Source organism: Brachyistius frenatus, unplaced genomic scaffold (genome assembly GCF_029030835.1).
Source record: "Brachyistius frenatus isolate BFR_SWC_R1_liver_20210118 unplaced genomic scaffold, ASM2903083v1 Contig_6, whole genome shotgun sequence".
Lineage (NCBI taxonomy): Eukaryota > Metazoa > Chordata > Actinopteri > Embiotocidae > Brachyistius > Brachyistius frenatus.
This window is the reverse complement of record NW_027210605.1, coordinates 4,183,339-4,210,542: the sequence shown is the minus strand read 5'-3', so window position 1 is coordinate 4,210,542 and position 27,204 is coordinate 4,183,339. Positions and strand designations below refer to the sequence as shown.

At 39.9% G+C, this 27,204-nt stretch overlaps 2 protein-coding genes across 3 annotated transcripts in view; one reads left to right on the top strand and one right to left on the bottom strand.

Moving 5' to 3' along the window:
- The window catches only part of cacna2d3a (calcium channel, voltage-dependent, alpha 2/delta subunit 3a), a 114,329-nt gene that overhangs the window by 85,425 nt on the left and 1,700 nt on the right, over positions 1-27,204 (top strand). Inside the window, exons 27-35 of one of the 2 annotated variants that reach the window (XM_069687942.1) lie at positions 13,547-13,608; positions 14,061-14,105; positions 14,192-14,254; positions 15,370-15,440; positions 18,027-18,102; positions 18,212-18,264; positions 19,103-19,158; positions 21,575-21,689; positions 26,043-26,155. In XM_069687942.1, the coding sequence (XP_069544043.1) occupies positions 13,547-13,608; positions 14,061-14,105; positions 14,192-14,254; positions 15,370-15,440; positions 18,027-18,102; positions 18,212-18,264; positions 19,103-19,158; positions 21,575-21,689; positions 26,043-26,155 (654 nt within the window). Of the gene's footprint in view, positions 1-13,546; positions 13,609-14,060; positions 14,106-14,191; positions 14,255-15,369; positions 15,441-18,026; positions 18,103-18,211; positions 18,265-19,102; positions 19,159-21,574; positions 21,690-26,042; positions 27,056-27,204 lie in introns of those variants that run through there. The other variant, XM_069687934.1, reaches the window with a different exon arrangement.
- Positions 464-9,422, bottom strand: LOC138614603 (leucine-rich repeat and transmembrane domain-containing protein 1). The gene is made up of 4 exons (XM_069688142.1): positions 8,816-9,422; positions 6,689-7,073; positions 6,373-6,578; positions 464-4,927 (listed from the first exon to the last, which is right to left on the bottom strand). The coding sequence occupies exons 1-4, from the start codon at positions 8,820-8,822 to the stop codon at positions 4,377-4,379; spliced, it is 1,149 nt and encodes a 382-aa protein (XP_069544243.1). The 5' UTR covers positions 8,823-9,422; the 3' UTR covers positions 464-4,376.

Below are 27,204 nucleotides of genomic sequence, written 5' to 3'. Positions count from 1 at the left end.
GTGCCTATTTAAGGCGAATTGCGGCCTAGATGATTTCTTTGTGGCGTGCCTCATCTCACATCCTGGTGACTCAGAAGCCCCACAATGTTACACCCATATAATGCAACTTCGTGCAATCAGCAAGTTGATGGTATGAAGTGCTGCTTGTGTTCTGTTAGCCATCATTTCGGTTACAGAGGACAGGAACAACAGATTAAATGGAAATAATAGTGGGAAAAGGGGGAGCATTGAAATGTCGCCATATGGTTTTACAGTAGTTTTGTATTATCTTTAAGAAAACCATGACATGAAGTCATTTATCATGTATCTTCCCCCTCAGTCACTCCTTCACTGTTTTGTGAATCATAACTAATGTAATGCTTTTAATGCGATCCTGTGGAGTTGAGATGGTGAACAAAAGTTAAGAAGCTTTTTTTTTGTAACACATTTTTTGGCATAACTCCTAGAGTAATTAACACCTTGCTTGCAAAAATGAAAACCTTTATTCAAGCTCCTGATGTGTAGAAATGTTCAAACAAGTACATTAAGTGAAATATGATCTTACGAAGAGGCTGAAATATGTAGATAGTACAGACAATGTGTTTCTTGCACAGTTGTATTTATCAAGCAACTTGGTGATGCATCACGGACACATAATTAGTTATAAACCCAAAGTCATGTCTGAGGTCATCAGACACTCTCACCTGGGTGACCCAGCCAACAATGAGAACTCCCTGTATTGTATCAAAGTCCCATATTGAGCCACGGCTTACTCAACACTTTTTCTACAACTTCAATGATGTTCTGGGTAGCTCTTATTTCTTGGAACCCTCTTGAGTGCTTGATGTAGAGACTTACCTGCGAAGCCCCTGTAGTCCACCTCAATGGGCTTGCAGTGGGCCTTCCTCCCATGCCTTCTACATTTCTCGTCCAGCTCAAAATATCTGACATTTTTATGTTTGTGGGCCTCTCTATTCAGTCTTGCAAGGGGACAATGAGTTCCAGCAAAATCACTTTCTTATTACAGTCAGATGTTTAAACCAAATCTGGCTTCAGTGTTGTCCTTGTAATGTGTTTTATCAGCTGCTTCCCTTGGTCAACTTTCTGCTGCCAGTCACCAGGTGAGGCTAGCAGCCCAGTTGAGGCCCTGACCTTTACCTGAGGTTTTGGGAGCTGAAGTTTGCTCTGTTGTATTTTGGTGCATATAATGTCAGCTATTGCCTAAAGCACCTGTGCTTCCCCTCTACCCTCTTCCCCTTTGAGCAGTAGCTCACGACTTGCTCTAAGGAACCTCCTCTCAGGAACAGTGGGCATGCCAGTGTGTTGGCTTGATCCTGGCAATGTAGGCTGGACAGGCTTTTGGAGGACATCAAACACTGACTGGAAACTTGAATCTAGCTGGTTCTGACTGTAAGGTGTAGCAAGGTGCCTCCAAATTTATTTATGTTAATAATGCCATCCATTTTGTAGCTCCTACTTTCCCATAATATTCACCATTAGGAGCTCTATTCAAATGTGTATGGCATGTGAGGTATATCTATCTTTTCCAATGCCCAACAAATTACACAAACCATAATGGAGCACATATTTTGTCTGATATTTAAAGAAAATTTTCAGATGATGATTAATGTTCATTCTCTCATCAACATATGAGGGCTTGTTATGACAACAGAGGAATCACAAAAATATCTCGAAAGAGAAAATAAATAATGACGAAAAGGAAGAAGAGGAGAACATCTTTTGGAAATGCAGTGATAAAATACAAGAAGAAATAAAAGGGCAAAGGAAGAAAAAATTATTTCACGGTGCCTGAATGCGTTGACATGAAAGCAGTGCATTATGGGTAGTCTTGGCCTGGGGGAAACCACTAGAGCAGAAGGACAGAGATGGGAGAGTCTGTGCGGTGCCACAGCGCACGCACACACACAGAAACACACACAGAGTGTGCATCAGATTTCTGGCAGTGGTACACAAGCAGCCCACAGTTTACACCAGCCCACAATATTATTCGACCCTGTTGACTTGTTCACTGTTGTTTTAAGATAATACTAGTCTCTCAAATCCTGCATAGCAGCAAACCAAATGACTAATCAGGAACAAGGATTTATCAAGACCCTATTGTTACTGTGGGTGCTGCTGATGTACAGTAATGATGATCATGCTTGTCAGACAGGGGGATGTCTGTAAGGATGATTTTATATAACAGAGTCAGATGGGAGGAGAGATGTAGGCTAGAATGCAAATTTAGCATAGGCCGGTTAGGGCCAGTTTTCACTGCCCTGCGCTCCACTGAGCTGTAGACTTGTGAATACGCTATACACTAACTTAACAGGACAGGCTGATGACATCACACACCATGGGCCCCGCAGACATCATTTGAGTCACAGTGTTACTGTGTGCGCACGTACACGCGTGTGTATGCCAGCATGTCTGTTTGTGTGTCTCAGTGATTGTGGTCACATCCTGAGCCACGTGCAGCGAGTCTGCTGCCGTAATACTATACACAGAGCCATGGAAGTCAGGTCAGGCGTAAAGACCAAAGGCATCTGTGTACATTCATGTGCCTTTACGCTACACTGACCAAGGTAAACATGGCTAATTATTGAAAGATGGATAGATAATAATGGATTCTTGTACTGTATACTGGAAGCTACCTTTTTTGTGTTATCTAAAAACATTGGCTGAATGTCCTCTTTGTGACATTTTGCAAATAATAAAAAGAGGCAAAATTTTGATTTCCAAATCATCTTATATTGCTTCGTAGAATAATTATTTTCTAATGAGCGATCACAATAATAGCAGGTTTGGGACAATATATTTAAGAAAAGATACAAACTGAACAGAATAGCAAGTATAACCCATATTATTGTCATTTAAATATGTGTACATTACCATTTTCTCTTGTCAGGTTGAAACTGGAGCTGCAATCATAAGTGCATTAACAAATCGGCTGATCAACAGAAAAATTAGCTAACTTTTTGGATAATAGATTTATCCTCTTGAGTATTTTTTTTAAAGAAAAAAATGTCAAGATTTCCAAACCTCCCACATGTCAACATTTTCTGGTTCCTTTAGGTCCTCCATGATAATAAACTTGATATCCTTTGGATGTGGGCTGTTGGTCTGGACAAAGCACGACATTTTAGGCTGAGTTTGGGGTTTTGGGAAAGACTGTTCAACATTTTTCACCATTTTCTGACATTTCAGAACCAAACAGCTAAGAGATTAATTGGGAAAATAACTGAAAGGTTCATCAATAATATATTTTTTTATTTTTACAGTCTAAGTCAACAGTTAGAGAATTACACTCTAATAGTTGAATTCACTCCAAAGTGGAAATGTTTTTCTACAAAATATCCTCCTTTAAAGATACCTTTCCCATTTAAATGATGCATCCCTTTTAAAATTAATTGTCAGTATACATACAGAAATCAGGTAAAATGTTTCCCTTTATTTTATATCGTACATACTGAAGGACATGACTACCATTATGTAATCAGTATTAAGTCACTAACAAACAACACTCCACTGTTCTCAAAGACTGTAGTTCTAAAAGTTGTGTGGGTTTGATTGTGTGCAGCAGGATGATAATTCACACTCATGAACCCAGAAAGCTGTAAAAAAAAAACAACAAGACTGAGTCCAGGTTTTGTTGTTTGTTTTCGGTTTAGTTTGTTTCATTATTGCTTCAACGAATATCCCATTTTTACCTCAGTTCTCAGAAAAATCAGAAAAATATCCTTTAAGAAAACATATTTCCTCCTCAAAACTATATCACGTTATTAGGCACAGACGCTTATAATTCTCTGTAATATGTGCATACAGTATACATGTCCTCACACACTTGAGCACAAATGAAACACGGACACAAACGGTCTCATTCTCGCTCTCATACACTCACATTAATGATACGTACAAACAACATAGGACAGAACTTTACTGACAGCAGCTGCCTACTATGAGATTTCAAAATTACCTCAAAAACAGACTCAGAATTATGAACAACAACCAAAAGACAACCAAATTCTAAAATCCATTTTATAAATACCAGAGCTTTACTATTATACCTACAAGTACAGTTATAAATATATAGCATTTTGTTCCTATCTGTGATATGCATTTCTCTCATGACATGAATGTTTGAATTCTTTGGCCTGCCCCTCAAACCCGCATACAGTAGAAGATTGTCTTCTCATCAGTGCATAGTCAAATACCTGTGGAGTTTAGCTACCCAAGTCTCAGAAGTGAGGTGAACATCCACAAAAATAAATAATCTCACTCTCTCTCTTCTTTTTTCTCACGAACATACATGCACAAGCACACACATGGCATCCAGAGACGATTAGGTTAAAGGGTTGAAGCCCAGCTTGTAAGTCCAAGGTTATTGTTATCGATTCCTAGGCGATAGCATTCTCCAGTGGTTCCTTCTCATCCGCTGTGGCATGATCTGCCCCCTTTGCTGCAGCCAGCTCCTCGTTCTTCTTTAACTCCCGCTGATATTTGGCCATTATAGCAGCGTAGGCGCAGCCATACACTGCTGCAGCCAGCATCATCAGAAACACGATCCCACACACCACGCCAGTGATGATCACTGTGGCAATCGCATGGCGTAAGTTGACAGGCCGATGCTTCTGCTTAGGTTCACACTCTGTCATACCCCCTCCTCCTCCTCCCCCTCCTCCTCCTCCGCCTCCTCCTCCTCCTGCCCCACCACCAAAACCCTCCCCCATTGCCATGGGGACATGGAGAGCATGGTTTGAGGGATGAGCATGGTTGCCATGGGTGTGGCCGCGCAGTAGCCTCTCAGACTCCAGGTGGTGTATGTTGGCAAACAGGTAATGGTAGCTTGTAGTCATACAGGCATGGAAGAGCTGGTAGGGGACTTTCTGCAGGTCTCTTTCCCTCATTTCTTCTGGTTGGAAGCAAAGCACGTCATCCACCACTCCACCTATGGATCAGAGTTGAAAAGTTAGAAAAGAACAACACAGGGGCAGGAAGGACTAGGAGACATGGATCAGTCCATTGTTGTGTATTATAAGCACATCCCCTGTTAATTACCCATTTCCCTTTTGGCAGCTTACTACAGAAGAAACTACAATCATAAGCTGAGCCTAACACAGCCCATTACTTCATATTCTTTTAATCTATGGTATATTGGCTTACTTTGATGGGCCGCATGAGCAAGTGTGATATGATTAACAGCTCAAATTGAGTCTCAGTTGGATCACCGGAGCTGAATGAACAGAGTCTGTTGGTGAAACTTCATCAGCTGCCCCCTGTCTGTCCTGTAAATCTCTTTATTTTCCATCTATCTGTATTCATGTCGACCATGCCATGTCACACAGGGTCTTTCTGCCTTCCTGATTAACCACTGGTGCATCCTTGTATCTGGGTCCATTGTTCTGTTTTGCAGTAATTACAATTTTCAGCATTTAAGACAAAAGCTATGTCAGGGTAACAGGCATGTAGGCGGGCTAGCCAACTGCAAGCAAGCCTAGCTCTCACTGTACAGTGGTAATTTTGTTATGTAACGCATCCTAGGTTTGGTCTAGCATGGAAAATAATGGGGTTTGCAATAACAAATATCTCTTAATCGCCCATAGACAGTATCACTGGTTGAAGAGGCGACCACTATAGTACAGTTGCAGTATAAGAGCTGCGGCACAGGAGATTCTTATTCATGCATGAACCAACAGTCACAATAACGACTCAACTGTAAAGGTTGTAGAATGTCATAATGTCTGATACATATCCAACACACTTGTGGTCTTCTCTCCAAACACAGTACTGATCAATTAAGATTTTATATAAACGGCAAATAATATATATTTACTTTCCACAGCTACATGCTGGTCAACATGAAACACTCAAGCTCTCATTCTACCATCTTTACTATTTGAACAGAACTTTCAGCCAGGTCTGAAATCTGTCTGTCCAAAGACAAAATATATTAACAGATAATATTTTTGGGATCAGCCTCTAATTTATTGAGGGGTATTTTACAGTAAAGTTGCACCATCTCTACTCGTCTACAGTAGTTGTAGGATATTTATTTGCATTGATCCCCAGGCTGGGAATTATTTGTATTTGCATCTTTATCAGGGTGACCTAATGGCTGAGCGGTTAATGTGCGTACCACGGTGTTTTGTGCTTGGTTTGTCCTTGGTTTGACTACTGGCTTGCTATTTATTTGCTTCTCTTTTCCACATTTCCTGTATATCTCTACTGCAACTATCCAACAATGGCAAAGTACCAAAGAACAATCTATTAAAACATTGGACAGCATTACCATAATTTAACACTGTGCACAGCAGGAAATCCATTGTGTTAGATGTACATTGGATACATTACAAACATTCCCCATCCACTGTCTAGAACTTTTAGTGGTCTCACCTTTAAAGAGGTAGGTCTCTAGCCACAGTTTGAGGCCTATAAGCTGGCAGTCACACCTCCAGGGGTTGCCTCGTAGTGTGAGGCTGTCCAGGCGGGTCAGGGCCTCCAACAGGGAACGGTCTAATCGTGTTAGCCTGTTGTGCGCTAGCCCCAGGTGGCTGAGGTTCCTCAGACTGTCCCCAATAGAGCTGGTCAAACCCCACAAGCTGTTATAAGGCACGTGGGAAGGAAATGAGATGAGATTCAGTGAGTTACATTAAATTGAACTTATAGTATATACAACAAATTTGATCTTTTCCATGTCAGGGCCCCTCACCTGTTGTGTGAGAGGTCAAGGTGTGAAAGCGAGCGGATAGGTCCCAGCAGCCGCTTGTCAAACTCTCTCAGGCTGTTGTAGGCCAGGCTGAGGCGCTGCAGAGTCCTCAGACCGAGCAGAGCAGTTGGTGAAATAGATGTTATAGAGTTATTAGATAAATCGAGAATGCGGACAAGAGGTATTTCCCTGAAAGCCATGGATCCCAGACCCCTGATACGGTTATCTTGAAGATATAGTTCTTGGGTGTCGGGATGCAGTCTTCGAGGGATGTCATAGAGGCCTCGACCCCGGCAGTCTACAATTTTGGTGTTGCTGTTGCAGCTACACTCCTTTGGACAGGCATGTGACAAAGGCAGGAGGGAGAGGATAGTACACACCAGTATCACTGTAGAGAAACAGGGACATCATTTTGAATTAGACACCAAAAGAATGGGCAAATTGTTTGCAGCTTTACATAAAAAAAATAAAGCTACATATATGTTTTTAAGTTTAAAGACTTAATTTTAAAGCTTGATGAAAAATAAGAGCAGAATCCTGTACTACTACATAACTGCATAGAATCACATCAGTATTTAGATTGTAAAAAAAACCCCATAGGATTGATGTTTTGTTTTTTTCACATAAATATGTAAAATGTAAAGTCTGTAGTTCACTTTGTTTGTGCTCAGACAGCATTGCTGTTTATCTAATAACTCAGAAAGTAAACTTATTTCTAATATGCCACCCACTTCCCACCCCCTTAGACAGTGGCCCTCTGTGACTTTGCTAATCCTCATAACCCCTCACCCACACACAAATCCATACGCAGCACATATTGGGTGTCTGATTCCCTTTGCGATGACTTCACATGTCCATTCCTTCTGTAACATCACAGCAGTATTTATAGCATTGGCTTGACTAGCTCGAGGCCCGACCCAAGCCTGTGAATCTAGCTAGCTCACAAGTTACAATCAGAGATCCTGAACAGATAAGCTGCACCAGCTGGGTACAACAGCTAAAATGCTCATCTGAGCATTTCCACAGCAATTGTGCTTTTCTGGAAATATGTACTCTTTATTTACGTAATCTTAAAAGGGTATTATCACATTTTCTTCTTTATCAAGCAACATCTCCCACTATAATCTTTGTCTAAATTATGCCTTTGTCGTGAGGCAGCGCTGTGTCTCATATGATAGAAAACACTGTGCAGTAATACCAGTAATAATCAACCAACCACTGAAAAATGTTAACAGGAATGGGACAGCGAAATTCAATGTGTGAAACTCGACACACACCACTCACAACATTTAGCATTTAGTAGTTTGCAACAGTATCACTTGGCAAGTACAAAAATCTTTGTTGCATTGAAAACTAAAAACATTTAATCACGGCTTTGTCTTGTTTGGCTGATTAACTTTTTGCAATGGATTATGATTTACAGGTTTAGTGATATTCAGGCACAACTGCCCCTAGGTCTAATTTCAGGTGTTAGTTTGGTACAGTGGCTCTTGGCGGTGTCTGCTGTTATGATATTGTGTTACTTGTTTCATCAAAAAGCCTCATAACATGGCTGGGTTGAGATTTAGCACGCTGTAGTGCAAAGCCCTGTGTTAATTGCAACCTTGTTCGTGAAATTCACGTGTGTGCATACAGGAATGTGTTCAATCACATGTGCTTAAGTGTGCATTTACTCCTAAACAAACTCATATACATACAAAGCATGCACAGACACACATAAACACAGCATCAGCTCAGTGGAGCGTTGTAACAGCAGCTCTGGAATGAGGTCAACACAGCTCTTTGCTCTGATGTGTCCCTCCAGCCCAAAGTACACACAAAGAAGTTTGTAATGACATGCTCACACAACCCACAGCAAGTACCACTTAAACCCAGCTCGGTGCCAATGTGAGTACCTATTGCAACAAGACAAATTCAGAAGGAATGCTAATGCACACCTGTAAACATGCAAATGTAAATGCAATTTTGCATCCTATCAGAGAACTGTCATAAGAAAGTATTTTATGATCCCTCTGTTATACAACAGTTCCCACAACATACTAGTATTAACAGCTGATAGCAGCAGCCTGGCAAGCCAACTACAGACACACACAAATGCTTTCACACTCTTTCAATTGATGGAGCTCCTACCTCTCATATCTGCCAGTCGTCTTTGGGCTGCTCACGTTCAGAGGTCTTTTAGCTCCCTTTTTGGTTTGTAGAGACTGTTATTGGTTGATGATCCATTAGCCGTCAGTGAGGCTGAGATTAGCTTGTCCTGACTCTCATCCGTGCAGCCTGCTATGGTCAATAGAAGCAATTAATGAGGACGAGAACAGCAGCAGAGACCTGTGTTGCCCTCAGGATCCCCAACACTGCCTGCAAGAGCAAGAAACCCCATCAGAGCAGGCAGATCAGAGCATAGAGCTCACTGCCAGCAAGCCAGCCTGGGAATCACTTGAGTTAGGGAGCTCTGCCTCTCTCTCTCTGTCTCTTTCTCTCTCTTTCTCTTTATCTCTCTCTTGCTCTTTATCTCCCTCTATCTCTCTGTTGCTCTCTTACTATCTCTCAACCTCTCATGCCAGCTTTTGTATTTTTCCTGCCTTGTATTTTTTTTCCTATTTTGCCTCTTCTCTTGCTTGAATTTGTTAAATTTCTGCCCTACTATTGACATCAAGTCACCACTCCGTCCTTCTCTGTCTGCCTCTGTTTCTCTCTGTGTTTTGCTCCCTCTCTCTCCCTGTCCCCAGTAGTATTGGTGAGTGTGATGGTGTGTCATCTCCCAGTGGACAGCTGTGTCTCTTAAATCACAGCACAAACACGTTCTCTGACATACACGTTACCTCCTATCGCTTTGGCAAGAACTGAACAAGACAACATTTCATCTGGATTACAGCGTGTCTACACAAATACTCAAACACTTCAATACACAGAGAACATTGTCAGAGGATGCCCGTTGCTGTGGCATGCACTGATGATATTATGCATGAGCTTTGGGCAGAAGGGCTGGCAGAACACGCCCCCAGCACAGCAACACAGAACGCACGAATGCACACACATGCATGCACACACACACAGCAGGATATTAAACTGTTGCTGTAAATTTACATAGATTTCTTTTCTTTTTTTTTTTTTGCATGTAAATGGATTGACTGCTAAACTCATATGAGCTCACGGGTCGCTTGAAGGAGAAGCAAAAAATGAACAAAGGAAGAGATGGGAAGAGATTAATGATTGAATCATTTTGAACGATGAATAAGATTAAGCTTACAAGCTGACCTTGGCTTGCAGTAACCTCCCTAGTATTTACCCTCCTGCCCATCCATATTTATATCGTTTCTTCTGATAAAGGGCTTGACAATTATTTCCATCATGTCATACGGAGTAGAAACTGAAGTCAATTTGTGTCACCAGTTTATTAATCTATTGCGCTAAATGAGTGGATATAGGCTTGAACAAATGATTTATGCATGAAGACGCTTTAAAAAACAGAAATGCGTTGACAGGAGAATCCACCTGCACACACATACTTGCATTCACAGTCACGTATACATTTGAGTGCACTTACACAGGCAAATACATCCTCAAATGTGTGATGACATCTTTGCACTTGCTAAAACTCCATGTGGTTGATGTGTCCAGACAGTCTGTTGCGTTTGTGCTGCAACATCTAAAAATGTTAATCGTCAATTTACAAAAACCCCAGAGAGGAAAAACATGGCCCACAATTCTTCCACTGAGCAGAATGCCATACATTATCACCATGTGACTCACACTTCTCCCGTGACGCATTCAATGCATGTGGCGTTAAGGCCTTAAGTGTAAATTGCAAAGATTGCTATTTGCATATGATCTTTTTTTTTAATTAAAAGCTATGGCTCATTCAGAGAGCTCTATGAGATTTGACCAAAACAAAGAGATTTCTTTCTGCATTTTTCATCTGACCTGCCTTATCTTTTTTTTTTAAAGTCTTTTGAATATACTGTATTGTCTGGATTTTACAACAACAATCAATCAGACCTCAATTTTGCCCCAAAAAGGAAAGGTCAGTGGAGCCTAGGTCTTGTAGACTGCTGGCAGCCTCCTGTTCAGCTCATCCCCTCAGAGTTACTCAGCATCTTGACATGATCCGCCCTTGTGCTGCTGTGGAGCTGCTGTGGAGCTATGCTGCCGGACAAATGTGCCTCCAAATTTGCAAACCACTACATCTCTCAGGGGTGCGTGTGAGTGTACGTCTGTCCTGGAGTTGTTTATGCTGTCACTGGAATGTGAATTGACGCACGCACTCATTCAAACAAAGGGAAACAAGACACACATCTACAGTACACCCTTATGATTGCCTTTTCTTCAGTACATGAACACAGTACATGCTGGTGGACATATACATTTATAGTATACAATTCTCATTAGAATCCCAAATGATCCATAAGCCTTAAACTGGTTGTCATCTCTCTGTTTGGAAATGCACTGTTAGGAGATTGGTGATGGGATGGATTTGGAGTGGATTTTATGTCTCTTCATCTTTGGACTCATAAACCCAGCTCAGGGCATAAATACCCCCAAGTTCTTAAATCTTACCTAGGGAAATTAAATGTTCCCCCATAGTACAGAAAAGTCCCGAGCATTAGTGAGACAGATTTGGGCTTTTGTTCTGAGCTGACTTTCAGGTAGCAGCTGTCATCAGTGCACTTTTAACCTCTAATACCTTTTCACAGTGCAGACCCCTGCACTTTTCATATTGGATTTATTATTATCTTACTTTCTGGACAGATATGCCACCCTATATATATATATATTTAAAATATTGTTTTATTCATTTTACATGTCATATACAGTCAAGTGTTCATTGTCTTCAAATTATTTGTTTTTCTGTTTTAGAGTTCACAGTATTTTTGTCTGACAACTTTGTTTTACCTGCAAATTTATTTCCTTCTCATTCACCATTTCCTTTGTTTTGTTTGCTTTTTTTTTTAGATGATGTTCTATTTTTCATTGTCTTAATGATTTAGGTTCTTCCTGGTTTTATACCATGTGTGTTTCCATTGCTGTTGCCCAGCATCTTAAATTAGCCTCTCCTCTTGGGTTTTCCATGTGGGTGTAGAAATGGTGGGCTGCTGAAAGGATCTGGCAAAGCTTATGACGGGATAATCTGCACCTGTTCCTCTGGGCAAGAGCTAAAACAGGCCGCAGTAGCACTCCACTGCACTTAAACATTCACACAAACACACAATCACTGTAAAAGAAATGCGAACCAAAAGAATATTTCTCACCATCAAATGTTGGCATCCAGTAAAGCTTTCTGTTTTATTTTGTAACATAAAGCTTTACACTTTAAGTGATGCTTTTATTTCTTATTTGGATCCCATCTCCATGCACCCTCACTTAACTATATGTCTCACTGATATGCTGTAACGCTGTAATGTATTGCTTTATGTGCAATAAATTATTGAAACACTGCATTAGCCTGAAAAAACATCACTTTACAGTTAATACAAAAACGACTTACACGTTGCATTCAGTCTTTTGCAATTTCCTAACCTGGCTCCACCAAACTTGTTCTCACAGCTTCAGTTTTCTTCGCTCTTATTATATTCTGGAAACCCTGTTTGCATTAACGTTTGCACAGCCATTTTGAGGGTTGGACTCTTCAATGACCAGTGTTGGTGGTTAAGTGTGATGATCTTGAAGTCAAGCATTTTTTTTCTGAATGTAGTTGCAGCAGTGATAGCGTTTCGGCTGGTTATTGTATTTGGTGGCATTTGGTGGTCATTGCTGACTGTTTAAAGGCTGCTCTAATAGTTTCAAAATGAACTCGAGGTCTATGCCCAGTAGGAAGCAACGACTGGAAACAATTCCCTATGGAGCATGGCCAGACTCATATAATTATGCTGTGAATTTGGGTCTGGAACACCAGTCTAGCTTTTTCCCTCCTTTTATGTGAATTTTTTTTCATAGTTTTGTCCTTATCTAATTATGAGCGTATATCAGCTAGTTCCAGTAAGTCAACAGTTGTCCACAAGTGCCAATCAATATATCTTGCATTAATGTCCCAGCTGGTAAATCCTGTCAAAAGCCTCATTCCCTCCCATTTAGTTTACTCCCTGCTTGTTCTGCATTTAGATGAAGCTCCTGGAAAGATTTACAAACCCCCAAAGTATGGCAACCCCCCACTGAGGGGAAGCAAGGGACCTCTGAGTCTTAGTAGCATGTGGTACTGGGAGAGGAAGACAAGAAGGAGAGACAGGAAGTTAAAGCCTGTGGTGAATGTGTCAATCTTTTTGCTGCCAACTCTGAAAAAGCTGACACATTTAATGTCAGCAACTGCTTTTTTCCAGGCGAGGAATTCTGGTCAGAGCTGTGCATTTAGGGACCTGCTGGGATGAGGCTTATGGTAGTGAGAGCTGCTCTGTGTACCAACTCTGTTATTGCTTGCCGGTGTAACAACAGGGAGGCAGACTCAGGAATGGGATGGATTTCATGTGGCCGCGGAGAAAGAGGTCTGGTTTAGAGTCACACGAGATTTTGAGCGTGGTTAGCGGCATCAGCACACACATGTATGCAGATAACGCAGTATGATATGGACACACTCAGACAAACATTCAGCCTTCCAGAAAAATAGGCTGATATGTATGGTGCAGGGTGCACTTGCCCTTTGGCGTGTTTTGTCCAGCAGGAATTTTGCTGCAATGGAGTTGTCTGAGTGTCTCTTCCCTCATTCGGGGTTAATGAATGATGCACATTGACTTTGTCTGTGTGTTAATACTGTCTCTTGCCTGTAGGATGACTTTTGCTGTAATAGAGATCACAATGCATTTGCACTTCGGCATATAGAAAACACATGACCTGTTGCCTCATTGCCTGATTGCATTGTGTCTCTTTCAGCTGTGGGCATCCAGATGAAACTGGACTTTTTTCAGAAGAAATTCTGGACAGCCAGCAGACAGGTACATATGTTTACACATTCACACGCATAATACAAACACACTTGCAAACCAAAAATTACTTATAGTAGTAACTGGCAACACTCACAAGAGTCGCTTAATAATACAAAATAATTAAGTCACAAGAAACACCATTTTTTTTATATTCATAACCTTTTACTTTGGTCTCGTTGCAAACTGCGTAGTTATAAATGTGTAGCACACCTATTGACCTTTTCATAAAATGTCTATGCTAATTTTGTGCTTAAAAAATGACAGCTCCCTCCATTTAATATATCCACAAAAGCCATTTAAAGTTTTGGTAGGATTTTTAATAAATGAGGGACAGTCCATTTTAATTGGATTCTTCTGCAAATCATTCTACATGTTTTTGTTTATTGATGTTCTCAAGCAAACAGCCTAAATATTTGTTGTGACACCCAAATACATGTGCAGATATTGTTTTTGTCTTACAGTGTGCAGCATTAGATGGGAAATGCTCCATAAGCTGTGATGATGAGGTCAGTCAACTCTTCTCAGTCAGACCTCCATGATTCTGTCACTTTTATATCTGACGGCTGCTTTAACTATGTTTTCTATTGAACAGAATATAAACTGCTACCTCATTGATAACAACGGCTTTGTTCTGGTAGCAGAGGACTATACTCTGGTGAGACATGAAGACACAAAAAGACACATGCACACCATAAAGTCACAGAAGACCAGATGGAAGAAAAAGGCTCATATGTTATTTTCTGTTTTAAAGTGGTCAGAGTTAGAAAAAAATATCATTTACTTTTGTTTTCAAGCTAAAATTGTAATCAGTAGTACATGTTTACCTCCCTGCCTTAGATTTACAGTATTTCCCATTTTAAAAATAATTTTCATGCATCTCACGAACAATATTGCCATGTGGACTGCTCTCAATAGGACATGGCGCTGTCCTAGCATATACCCTCTGCTTAGCTGTCACCAGACATGCTGTCACTCTGATTCTGGCTCATCCAAAAGCCAGTCCGCTGGCTGTCACTGCCCTTCCTTCTCTCTGCATGTTCTTTTCATGCGTCTCGCTGCCTCCTATGCTTTCTTTTATCTTAATTTGGAAGTGACAGAGAATTTAGGGTTCCACTTGTCAAGTTGTTTCATCTCATTGTTGTCAATTTGTGAATTAGTCAGTTCGCAAAAGATAACTTGAGTGTTATCCATCAAAATGTTGGATTGAAATTGTGATGGGGCTTTAGTCTGTCTGTTTGGGTCATTTCAGGCCATGTGAAGTTTACAAATGAGACAAAATTTTAGATTGGAAATTGTCAGACTCCAGTTGTCCAAACAATTTGACACATAACACTGAAACAAAGTTTCTCATGATTATGCTCTTTAAGTGGTCAAGAAACCCTCAGTGGAGAGGAGCCAAGAGTTTCAGCTCAGCTAAATCCAAAGATGAGATGGGTAGCCCTTTTGCATACCGTCAGAAACTGCTTCCTCTGTGTTTGTGTCATGTCGTTAGGGTTACGGGATTTATTTGGACTTTAAGTGGGAGATATCATCCCCAATTTTGTCCCAAAAGGTATTTCTGTATCGCTGACTTTTCTCTTTCACCAAGGCTACTTGATCATTTTTTGCTTGTTTTAAAGGGGGTAACTTAAGGCTCCTTTCATGGATGATCCTAAATGCATTTAGTCCATTTTTTAACCTGCAAAGTTTAATGCTAAAAATCATTTTAAAATCAATTGTATTTTTTTATGAATTGTTTTATTAAAGAAAATGTTTTTCTTTTTTGTGCAGACAGGGAAATTTTTTGGTGAAGCGGAAGGAGCTGTAATGAGTAAGCTCCTGCAGATGGGCTCTTTCAAGAGGTAAGTATTTCAAACTGCATGTGTGTATGAGTGTGTAGTTGGATGTGCCAGCTCAAGTGTATGTATGAGTGTGTGCAAATGCATGTGTGTAAATGTATGTGCATAATATCAGGCCGGCAACAAAATGAGAGCATGTCTCCCCTCGTGCTGACAGCTCTTAACTTGGCCAATCGTGTTGAGCTATTCTGCGCTGAACTCCGACCCCTCACTCAGCAGAGTTGTCCATTAGGGGATTACAGCAAATCTTTTCCTGAAATGAAAGAATTAGGAGAAATTTGAAGTCACACACCCACACCCACAGACACGCACACACACACACACACACACACACACACACACACACACACACACACACACACACACACACACACACACACACACACACACACACACACACACACACACACACACACACACACACAGACAGACAAATGCATATAGACATGCATATTGTGCTTGTCGTAAAGCTGTGTCTCCTGGAAAACACCAGGAGCAGTGGGTGGTGACATTCTGCAATTAATTTTGAAATCTAATCCAGGAGGATACCTTTCCCAGTATAACAGAGCAGAAAAGCAGAGACACACAGACACAAGTCATTGTTTGACTGTAGAGTTGAGGTGGAATGGTCCTACATCTATCTATCTATCTATCTATCTATCTATCTATCTATCTATCTATCTATCTATCTATCTATCTATCTATCTATCTATCTATCTATCTATCTATCTATCTATCTATCTATCTATCTATCTATCTATCTATCTATCTATCTATCTATCTATCTATCTATCTATCTATCTATCTATCTATCTATCTATCTATCTATCTATCTATCTATCTATCTATCTATCTACTTCATTGCTTATTTTATATTTTAACTATTTATGTTTAATTTTATGCATTTTATTTGTTCTTATGCATTTCATCTGTTCTCATGCATCTCATTTCTTTTCTATATTTTAAAATGTTCCTTTATATCTGTTTTTATGTCAAACAGTGCATGTAATTCTCTTGCTATAAAGCATTTGGCGCTGCATTTCTTGTATGAAAGGTGCTATACAAATACAGTTTGTTATTATTTATTATTATTATCTTAAAGTAGCTGCACAGCAAAATGTAAATTTACATTGCACACAACCACATTTGCAACAGTACAGTAGAACTGTACCCAGCATTCAGTTCTGCCTTCAGGACGTGGTTGAGGAGATTTTTGCCATGCTGTCTCAGTGTATAAAAATCATGTGTGACAAATCATCACACAAGTAGACAACCTCGCCTGTATATCATAGGAATGAACCTCCAAAGCTGACAGCAAATAGTTTACAGACCCATCCATAAAAAAAGAGACCTACAAGTGGTTTCACTGAATCTTTAATGTCGGATGATGAGAGATTGTTTAAAATTGAGGACGACGTGTGATGAATGAATAATATGTCTTGTGTTGGTGAAGTATTAGCCTGATGAGTAACACAGCCTTTAGATCGTAAAACTAATGAATCCAGTGCGATCTGTCTTAACCCACTGCCATCTGTAGAGAATTAATGTGCTGAGGCATAGTTTGTCTCTTGATTAGAAAAAAGTTGACATTTTAAAGTGCACCACTTAAAGTCAACACAAACTGCCAGCTTGAATTTATTGGTCAGGATCAAGACTGGCGACGAAGACAAATGGGGAAAAATATTTTCAGTTACTTTTGCATTAGAATTACAGAGAAAGAAAAACCTATACAAATGTTGAAAAAGATGTTATGCAAAGCAAATAACGGGTAAGGTCCCACACCCACACACACATACAGTAATCACGCTTCCACGCAATACATAGATATTACATTCGTTGAAGTTTCCTGCTAACGCCATTATGTGGCCTGGCTTAGCATTAATTGGTTCCTGGCGGTGTGTCGGAGCTGTGTGTCACCGGCACGGTGAGTGAGGTTTGAACATCGCCCAGGGCTGCGGATACACTGCACCCACTCAGACATCACACAAATACTCATACAAACGTTTACACACAAAGTATTGTAAAGTATATAGGAACTTGTCCAAAGGCTATAAGAAATAATGTCCAGTGGTGTATGTGTGAGTCAGGAACCCCTTCAATAGCCTCACCCAGACAGACCTAGATCTCACACCCTCAGGGTCTACTAAGCCCTTAAATCCTCTGATATCCCCCCAATATCCCCAAATCATCGACCCACACGAACACACACACACATACACACACACGCACACCTTCCAACATCACTTTGAGGAACCTCTCAGGAAGATCTCGGCTTTCACTTGCTTCCCTTTTTCCCATTCTTGCCACATCCATCCAATATATCCAATGGCTGGTAGGTAAAGCGGCAGTCATAGCAGAGGTGGGATACTTTCTTCCTGCTCCCACACAGCAGTCCAAGAGGCCCCGCAGGCATGTAATAGGAGAGAGAATGTGTGAACCAAGACTGAAATCATCTCATCCGGGCTAGGGCGTCTTGACAAAACATTATTATGACAAGTCAAAACATAAGAACTTTCTTTACCTACTTTATTATTGAACTATTTCTGATGTTCTGTCTATATTTTGTCTTATCTATCTTTCTCCCCTCAGGGTCACTCTATATGACTACCAGGCTCTGTGCTGGGTCTATTCAGAGAGTAGTGACAGTGGACACACACTGTTGGATGTGAGTACTGCATGTTTTCGCACCCTTCAACATCCTTGTTTGCTGTCCGTGCAATTCAAAGTCGTGCCTGCGTATTATGTGCTTTGTGCTATGTGTTTTTTTTCTTCAGCCCTACTTCGCTTTCTTCTCAGCTGTGAAGTGGATCCTGACTGAGCTTGTCATGTAAGACTTCTGTGTATGTGAGAATGTCTTGTGTCTTTTTTTAAGAGCAGAAACTTGCAGGATATATGTTCTTTTGAGGACTTGTATAGTGGCCTTTCCAGTGTGTGTTGTGATTATATATGAACTGTATGTTTGTTTACGAGTGCCTCCACATGTATGTTGACGTGATCCCCTGTGATCATGAGCAGTAATGGCTACCTGATGTTTTCTGTGGCGCGGGTATTTCTGTGATGCCACATTGTGGTTGTGGAGTCTCCCTGGGTGGTCTGTTGTTGCCACGGTGCATCATGGGAGGATTGAGTTGTCAGTGCTAATTTTACAGTCTATCACAGTGAAGACACATTTTTGTATGTGAAATGGATTTTTTTTATGTGCCTTAATTTCCATTAATGTTTTATGTATAGTCATTTTAAAAATTGTATAGAATCTACTTGTCTGTAATTAGCCATTATCAATGTGCTATCCTCTAAAATATTTTGTTCTTTTTTTAACACAGCATTTCATATCAAGTTCAGCAACATACTTGAAGTATTAATATATGTATTAGATCAGGATTCATTTGAAATGAAACAGTCGAGATTGGTCAGGTACACAATTAAAAACAATTAAAGTTCAAAACAATTCTCAGCAGATATTTATTTAATATAACAGCCAATGAACAGGATTAAATCTGTGTCATGGTTACTTTTAAAGGCATATTAGTTATCATTTCTAAAAATTCTTATGAAGAAACTTGTGCAGAAACAAAGGGTGACAGGCAGTACAGAGTGTTACAGTATGTATTATATAAGCATTTGTTGGAGTGTATTCTTATGGTCGTTGTCGTCTCCACATTTAGATTCCTGGTTGAGTTCAACTTGTACAGCTGGTGGTACACTGACCTCACTGTTAAAGGTAAGAACGCTCTATTTGGAAATATTCTTGTTCTCCAGCTCTCAGTCTAAAGGACACAAACATAATCACACTACCACAGTTTTATCAAACAAAAAGGGTTTTGTAAGTCCCTATTGAATAAGGCCTGATCCATGAATCCAGTACTGTATAATATGTATTTTATTTTAAATGCCTACTGCAGTTGAAAATAGCAATCGTAGGATGCATAAAGTGCAAAAAATAAATAAATAATAGTATAATGAAATACCATCAATGATAACAATAATAAAATCTTGAATAAAATAATCAACATTATTACTTTGACTGTACTTTCATGTGATTAGTACACGCAGTTTAATTTCAAATTCCTACCATTACTTGTTTACATCTTTTATATAAAAACATTTTCAGAACTGTTTTTTTTTTTTTTTCAAACTAAGCTTTGAACAATCTAACTGACATGATAATGGCTGTCAAATGGAAGTGGGTCTGTGTCTTTTATGGTCTTTAATTTTGAAAGGCTAAAAGAAAGATTTTTTTTTTTTTTTTAATTAAACAAGTTGTTTAAGTAATAGAAAATCACATCTTTCTTCTATAAAAATGCAGGCTTTGAAACAAAAACAACACACCACCTAAAACCTGATTTTAACCACTTCAGTGTGTTTTGTTAAACTAACCATGTGCAGCAGTAAACTTTTTTTCACTTCTGGAAAATGTAATCACAGGCAATAATATGTTTTATATCCTTTTTTTCTTTCCTGTCTCACAAAACAGAAAAATAAATTTACCAAAGGTGAAGGACAACATATTAAAATTTTTGTTTTGTCTGATTTGTGAGTGAAAATTGTGAAAATCAGTTTCTTCCCTTTCTAAATTATCTTTTTTTTTAAAGGATTATCAAGAAAAAAATGGTACATTCTTTTCCATACTTGTTGCATTTAAAACAAAACTGCCCTCTTGACTTCATTTTCGCCATCTCCCCTCCATTTCCTCTCGGTCTGACTCAGTGTAACCACTGGAAAAACAGAATAAAGAGCCACAATCCAAAACCTGAAAGTAAAAAAATCCAAAACATAAGTTCACCTCAAGTGACAGTGAGTGTTGCATGTGTGCATGTGTGTTTGTGAGTGCGTGTGTATGCACAAACATTTGAATTTGTTTGTGTCCAGAGGAGCTTATACTTGATGGTTTTATGATCTGTGAGGATATATGTCATATTGGTAGTGGTGGGAGGCAATATCCGCCTTGTAACAGGAGAAAAAGGCTTTTCTCCTTCTTTTTCTTTCTCTCTTCTCTGGTTTTATGTCTGAACTTCCTTATTTTCTTTCTCACTTGCTTCCATGAATTCGCGCACATTCCCATATGATTAATGCCAGGCTGTGGATGCTGTGATTCCTAATGCTTTATGGAGTGTTGAATACTGTTTGCCTGTCTGAAATGAAAGCCTCACTAAGCAGCATCATACTGTAGTATTAATTCCAGCCAAAACTAATATGAAAATATTTTGTGTGTGAATGTGGGAGTGGGGGTAAGAACCACAAAATGAAAGTCTATAAAATGCTTTCCTTGCACACTTTAATCCTGAATGAAGTGAAGCTGGGCATCGCTGTTCGCCAAGCAGTTGAGACAATTTCACAGCTGGCTAGCCTCAGGTCTTAGCAGCACTTTCTATATCTTTTTACAATAGAGACACAGGCCTGTGACACACAGCTGAAACACCCCAACTTAGCTGCTCGTAACCCAATCTACACAGCCTCTCAAGCTGAACTAATCCCAGACGTTTATACATGTAGGCTGCATTTCTCACATCCATATACTTTATGTATAACGCACACAAACAGGCACACATGCACACAGTAATGCTGCACTGATGACTCTCAGTAATTAAACTCCTCCATTCAAATCACATGCATAATCCACCATCTTTTGAATTCTGTGGAGCACACTGATACAACTGAGCATTTAAATAATCTGGTTTTATTAAATAAGTCAATTTGCAACATGTTGGCTCCCTCTATAAAATTTGAATCCAACTATCCTGTAGCATTGTTTCAAACCTCTGGGTGGCAGGAGAGTTCAAGCAATGCTGTGAGAATGGCTGCCCTAGATTTACACTGGAAACATTTCCAGAAGGACAAGAGGCAGCTCTGGTTCAGAAATACTGTTTTCTTTTAAACTTGTATATTTACATGGATTTGTGTTTGCCTGTTTGCTTGCAATCTATTTGCTCAACTATTTTGAATATATAATTTGACTTTTAGATGGCTGTTTCATAACTTTTCCACCAACTTTGACTCACTGTTCCTTATTTCTTACATTGCTTCTTTCACTCTTTCTTTCTCCCTCTGTCTTTCTTCGTTTGCATTTTCTTTCTTGTTTCCTATTTCTTTCCTTTGTCCCTTCTTTTTTCATTTCCCCCCTTGCTTTCTCCCCTTAGCTCAGAGGATAGGCCGGACCATGCAGGTACCATGTGACACGGAGTACCCAGCCTTTGTGTCTGAGCGAACCATCAAGGAGAATACCGGCAACATCGACTGTGACGGCTGCATCAAGTATGAGACACATAAACAGACACACAAGAACATGAATTACAAAATTACAAGTTACACCAACAGCAATCTAAATATCTGTCTCTCGTAGGATAAGAATTGTTTCTTATCAGCTATCCACTGTGCGCAATTAAACAAGCTAACAAAAGAAAAGTCCTGTTAACTCTTATTTTGGCAAAAAAAAAATTTTTCTCTATAATACCTTATAATGACAAACACATTCAAATATTTTTTGTCTGCTGAAAACATTTTTATCCAGGCCATCCATCAGAGACACACACGCAGACACTAACGCTCTCCTGCGGCAGTTTGAAACACAAGGCATTTAGAGATGAGGGAGAGAGGTGGAAAAAAAGCTTCCTTTAAAAATGGGAAAATGAGTGTGGTCCCCATTAACAATTTGGGCTTTTCTGTCAGGCAATTGTGGGGTGTTCTCTGGATCCCTCCAATGGGCCCTTCATTGCTCCCAGCTGTGGAACTGCCAGGGACCTCAGAAGTGTGTGTGTGTGTGTGTGTGTGTGTGTGTGTGTGTGTGTGTGTGTGTGTGTGTGTGTGTGTGTGTGTGTGTGTGTGTGTGTGTGTGTGTGTGTGTGTGTGTGTGTGTGTGTGTCTGCCTGCTGCTGCTGCTGCTGCTGGTGCAGCCCCACAAGGTCAGCAGGGTAACCACTGCCCTAGGTGCCAGGACTAAAATGTGGTTGGGGACCCCAACACACACACTGTACACTCACACACACACAGCACTCTCTCAGACACTCACACCCACCCACACGTTCACACATGACAGAAGCGTGCTCCGGAGAAGAATGGCCTCATCTCCGATAACACCAGACTAGGGATTAGCTGGCAGTGCTGCGTGCTCTGAGCAATATGTCGCTTTTTAAATAAATCTTTTTTTAAAATACAATGAAAGTAAAAGGGAGTGTTTATTTCGGTGAAATGGATTTTATAGCTCATATTTGTAATAGAGGATATTGGTGATAAACATCTGTTTCACGTTACAGGCTGACTGAGGCCTTTCTCTCATATTTTCATTGGGACACGTGCGTAAGCTTTACGTTTAAGGAAATATACCCTAAGTTCGTGCCTGTTAAATCTCTCTTCACTGTATTTTGACTCTTTGTATGCATGCGTGTGTCAGTTTTTGCATTTGTCCATTACTTCCAGATTGGTGTGACAGAGCACAATAAACGTCAAACATCAAGTGAATGCTTAAGAGCCCCTATAGGATGATTTAGCCTCCATTAATGCATTTCCAGCTTCTCCACACTGTAACATGAGATATAGGACAAAGAGTGCCTCTCCAACCGGAGATGGTCTTCAAGGGGACTATTAGCGACAATACTCCTGGCCGTATATCCACTCGCTTCACATGCTTCTTTTCTTTCTCTTGACCGAGTCATGTCGGGAAAACAAAGAGACTCAAAGTAGCAGTGAGCAACAGCCTCTGCTCTGCAGTCGCACATATAGACGTGGGTTCATCTGTTAAAGATTCTTGAGATAAATGTGACTCTTCATCCCAAGTCACAATAATAACCATGGTGCTGCTGAGCTAGCTGTGAATATCATGGCGCCTTCACTCCAAATGTGCTATAAGGCAAGTTTGTTTCTTAATTTGGCCATTTAAACAGGTTTTAATGCTACAAGTACAAAAGATAAGCACTTTTTTCTTAATACAGAAATTATTGACAATAATTTTGTTTTCTTAATACGTTAAAGTCTGTGTGATAGAGCTGATACAGAATGTTTTTACAGAGCCAGCATTTTTAATTTCTAGAAATATTGGGTGATGTAGATTTGTGTCTTACATGATAAAGTCATGGGTTTTAATAGATTTTTGTAAATAATCTCCCTTTTTACATTTTGTTCCAGGATAAGAAAAATGTATTCCTAATGTCACTTAACAAAACCATTTTGTTACCTCCATGTACAAGCTGCTAGAAGCTAGAATTTTAAAGCATAGGTTCGATATCTCTGTTAGAGTCCTACTAAATATACTGTATGTATTGGAATCATGTAAAATACTTTTTAAAAAGAGAATAATAGAAATTTTGCGGTCTGTTTTTCCCAGAAGTAATATGAGATACGGAAACAAAATGACTGCATTGCTCTGAAAAGTCATCAGTCTGTTTGTTGAGATTTTATTGGAGCAATTTCAATCCAGTAAATTAGTAACTGTTCGATTGCACACAGTAATTACTGGTCAAATTTCCCAACTGTGATGACAGACACGTCTGAAAAACATTCAGTGCGTGCAGTTATGGTTCGGCTTTTGTTATGCAATGATTAAATCCTTAGAAAAATATGAATATTCTCTATGGGACACATAAAAATATTACATATAGCCAAACCTGAGCACAGAATCATTTTTCCATGACTTAAACAAATTATTGCTGCTGTTCTAAATTAGTAGCAGTGCATGAAGACTTTCAAATGTACTGAGAATTAGTGACATCTTATCATATCTTCAACCCTACAAATGAGTATCAATAAAGCAGTCTGCGATTAAAAGTGTTGATAAGCAGTGATCACTTTTTATCAGCTTTAGACACAGCTTGTGTGATATGTTTTGTCAGAGCTCTGAGAAGATGACATGGTCTGTCAACACATGTTTCTGTGTCATAATCTCAGTTTTGTACATTTAAACTTCTATTTTCTTTCTTTCTGTGTGTCTCCATATTCATCCATTCAACCTTTATTTACACTCAAGAGATCATTGAGGGTGACCCTCATTTACAATGACATTGAGTCAAGTAGAAAACCACAAAAAAACAATCGTAACAACAATGAGACGTACTAATATAAATAAGGCTATATCACAATTTGCCAATAACTAACCATTTAACTTTCATATTGAAGAAGATAAACTTGGATATAAATCAAAATAAATAATAATATGAAATAAGATACAGTTATGTAAGCAAACATGTCACTCAAAGTTTTGTATGTCTGTCACTCTATATTTTTTTTAAGAGAAACATGTCGGATGTCCTTGTTGTCTGTTGGCCAAAATGTGGAGGCCCCCAGCTCTATGAGACCATGTCGAGAACAAATCGTCCATATTATATGTGTTTGCACCAGAGAGTATGCATTGATGTCTGTCGCTGTGTATCTGTGCACATTGTACACTTCCATGTGTGTGTGTGTGTGCGCGCACATGTGTAGCTGTGTGCATTCATATGCGGTGTGGTGCTCCCTTTCCCAGCACTGGGTATGTTCAAGGCCAGCAGCTGTGCTGTCAGGATGTGTTTAAGTCTTTTCTTCAAGAACACTTGCTCTGCTTTCTATCAGCGGGCAGAGCTGGACCGGCCTGGCGCTGTGCAGGGGTGAGCATGGATTATTAAACATCAGCAGATCCTAATACACCCTGATTAGAGCTGGCTTGGTGTGTTTGATGGGTTAGTTTGGTTCAATTTGTTTGGTCATGGTGGGATAAGCTTATTAATGTGTGGTGGATTGGTGCCACTCAAAGATTGGAGGCTGTTTGCGGTCAGATTAAATTGGTCATAGTATTAAATTAGTAAAGATGAAGCTATTGCTGTAGATACTGAATCTGTTTTGATCTATCCCTGTGTCTTTGTTCATATCCTCTTTCGAATGAGTTGAGAAGGTTTATGTGTACATGCTGTATTCTTGCATCTGTGTGTGTTCACTCCGTCACACGTGCATGTTTCCGTACGTGTCTGATAAAAGCTTCACAGTAAATTCGATAAATCACCCAGCTGCAGCAGAGAAGAGGGAGGGAGAGAAGCAAGAGATCTAGAAAGAAAGGGTGATAGAAAGAAGAGATCATCTTTACGACCTCTCTTCTTCATAAAGCTTATCCATGGACATAAATCACTGGCCAGGAGGCCAAGGCAAGGCCTGATCTCTTAGGCCAGTAAAACACAGCCATGGGAAGCTATGAGCACACAAGTGTGGTTCCCATTTGTCTCCCTTTGGAGTGTTTTATATTCGGCAACACTTCATTGGTCCTCGCTTTGGATAGGATATACCAAAGACTAAAGAGAAGGAAGGGAAGAGAATGAGGAATAGGAGTGGATGGAGTCAGTTAGAGAAGTATGTGTGTATTCCTTGTATGTGTGTTAGTGTGAGTCTGTCTATGTCTCTGCATGTTTATTGACAGCTGGCGGTGATATACTTCATCCTCTTGACATGCGTCCAACGGAGTCTCTTCAGTGCATCTCCCCTCTGCCAGAGCAGAATGTGAACACACATAACACAAATCCTGTGACACATGGAAATTTACATCACACCCATGTACCTCAACTACTTGCCAATCTCACATCTCCTTGACCCTCTTCTTCCTTCCTCGTCTTTTTTTGTTTTTTCTGTATCTGTCTGTGCTGTGATTGGCAGGTCCTTTGTGATTCAGCAAATCCCCAGCAGTAATCTCTTCATGGTGGTGGTGGACAACAAGTGTGACTGCAGTATGTTTGAGCCAATCACCATGGACCCCATCGAAATCATGTATATCCTTTACTGGGCAAAGACCGGGGAGGGGGTTGTTGAAGTCCCAAATGGATCGAGGAAAAAACAGGATGTTGATTTAGATTTAAAGCAAGAGACATAAATTTGATGGGCATGTGAAACAGTCATTTTTTTAAAAAGAAAAATCTATAGTTGTTGTAAAATCCTGATTAAATGCATCAGACTTCTTAAAATATATCAAAAGCTAAAGTTAAAATTTCAAAGGAATGCCTCACTTTGCAATCACATTTAATGTCTTCTCTACCCATGGCATGCAGGGTAGCAAGGTGTTGGGAGTGAACTAATAAATAAAAGAATGGATGGATTGCTTTTGAAGTGAACCGTAGCTGTTTTAAACAGCTGGCATGTTGCAATTTTCCACAAAAGGGTTTTCCCCCGCTGAGAAAAATATGAGTGTTACCTTATTATGTTTTTAATGGAAAGGTCTGTTCTCCTCCTCCTCATAACTTCCAGTGTCAGAATTATTATAGCCAGTGTGTATCCATCAACATCACCGTGATGGAAATAACATGGAACGTTTTAATGTGTGGGAACGCTTTGGGAAGTTTGTTTGCCCTCTCCCCTTTGCGGATGAAAGAGATGCGATTGTTGTGGCGATGTTAAGATGGGGCACTGAGACAGCAGTCTACCGGATAGTCTGTTTCAAAGTGCTCTGTGAGTGGATATGAGTTTGGACTGCATTGCAGCCCACGCTGTGATGGGATACTGATCAACAGCAGACACACAGCTCGCTCACAGTGGCTTCAGACTGAAGAAACTTAGCTTGTCACCACAAAACAGGCTTGATTCTCCTACAATGTGCATTTATATGAAGTTGTATGTAGTACATTCAGACTGTATATACATGTCCAGCAGTGTTTATTTTGTTGCAGGGCGCTCACTTTAGCATAAAGCCTGCTGTTCTGTTGCCATTCAACAAAAGAACACTCATCACACATTGCTCAAATTTGGCCGCATAAATACAATTTTTGCATTCAGAAGAACTACCTTCCATCGCTGACTCAAAAACATACATTCCTTTCCATTATTT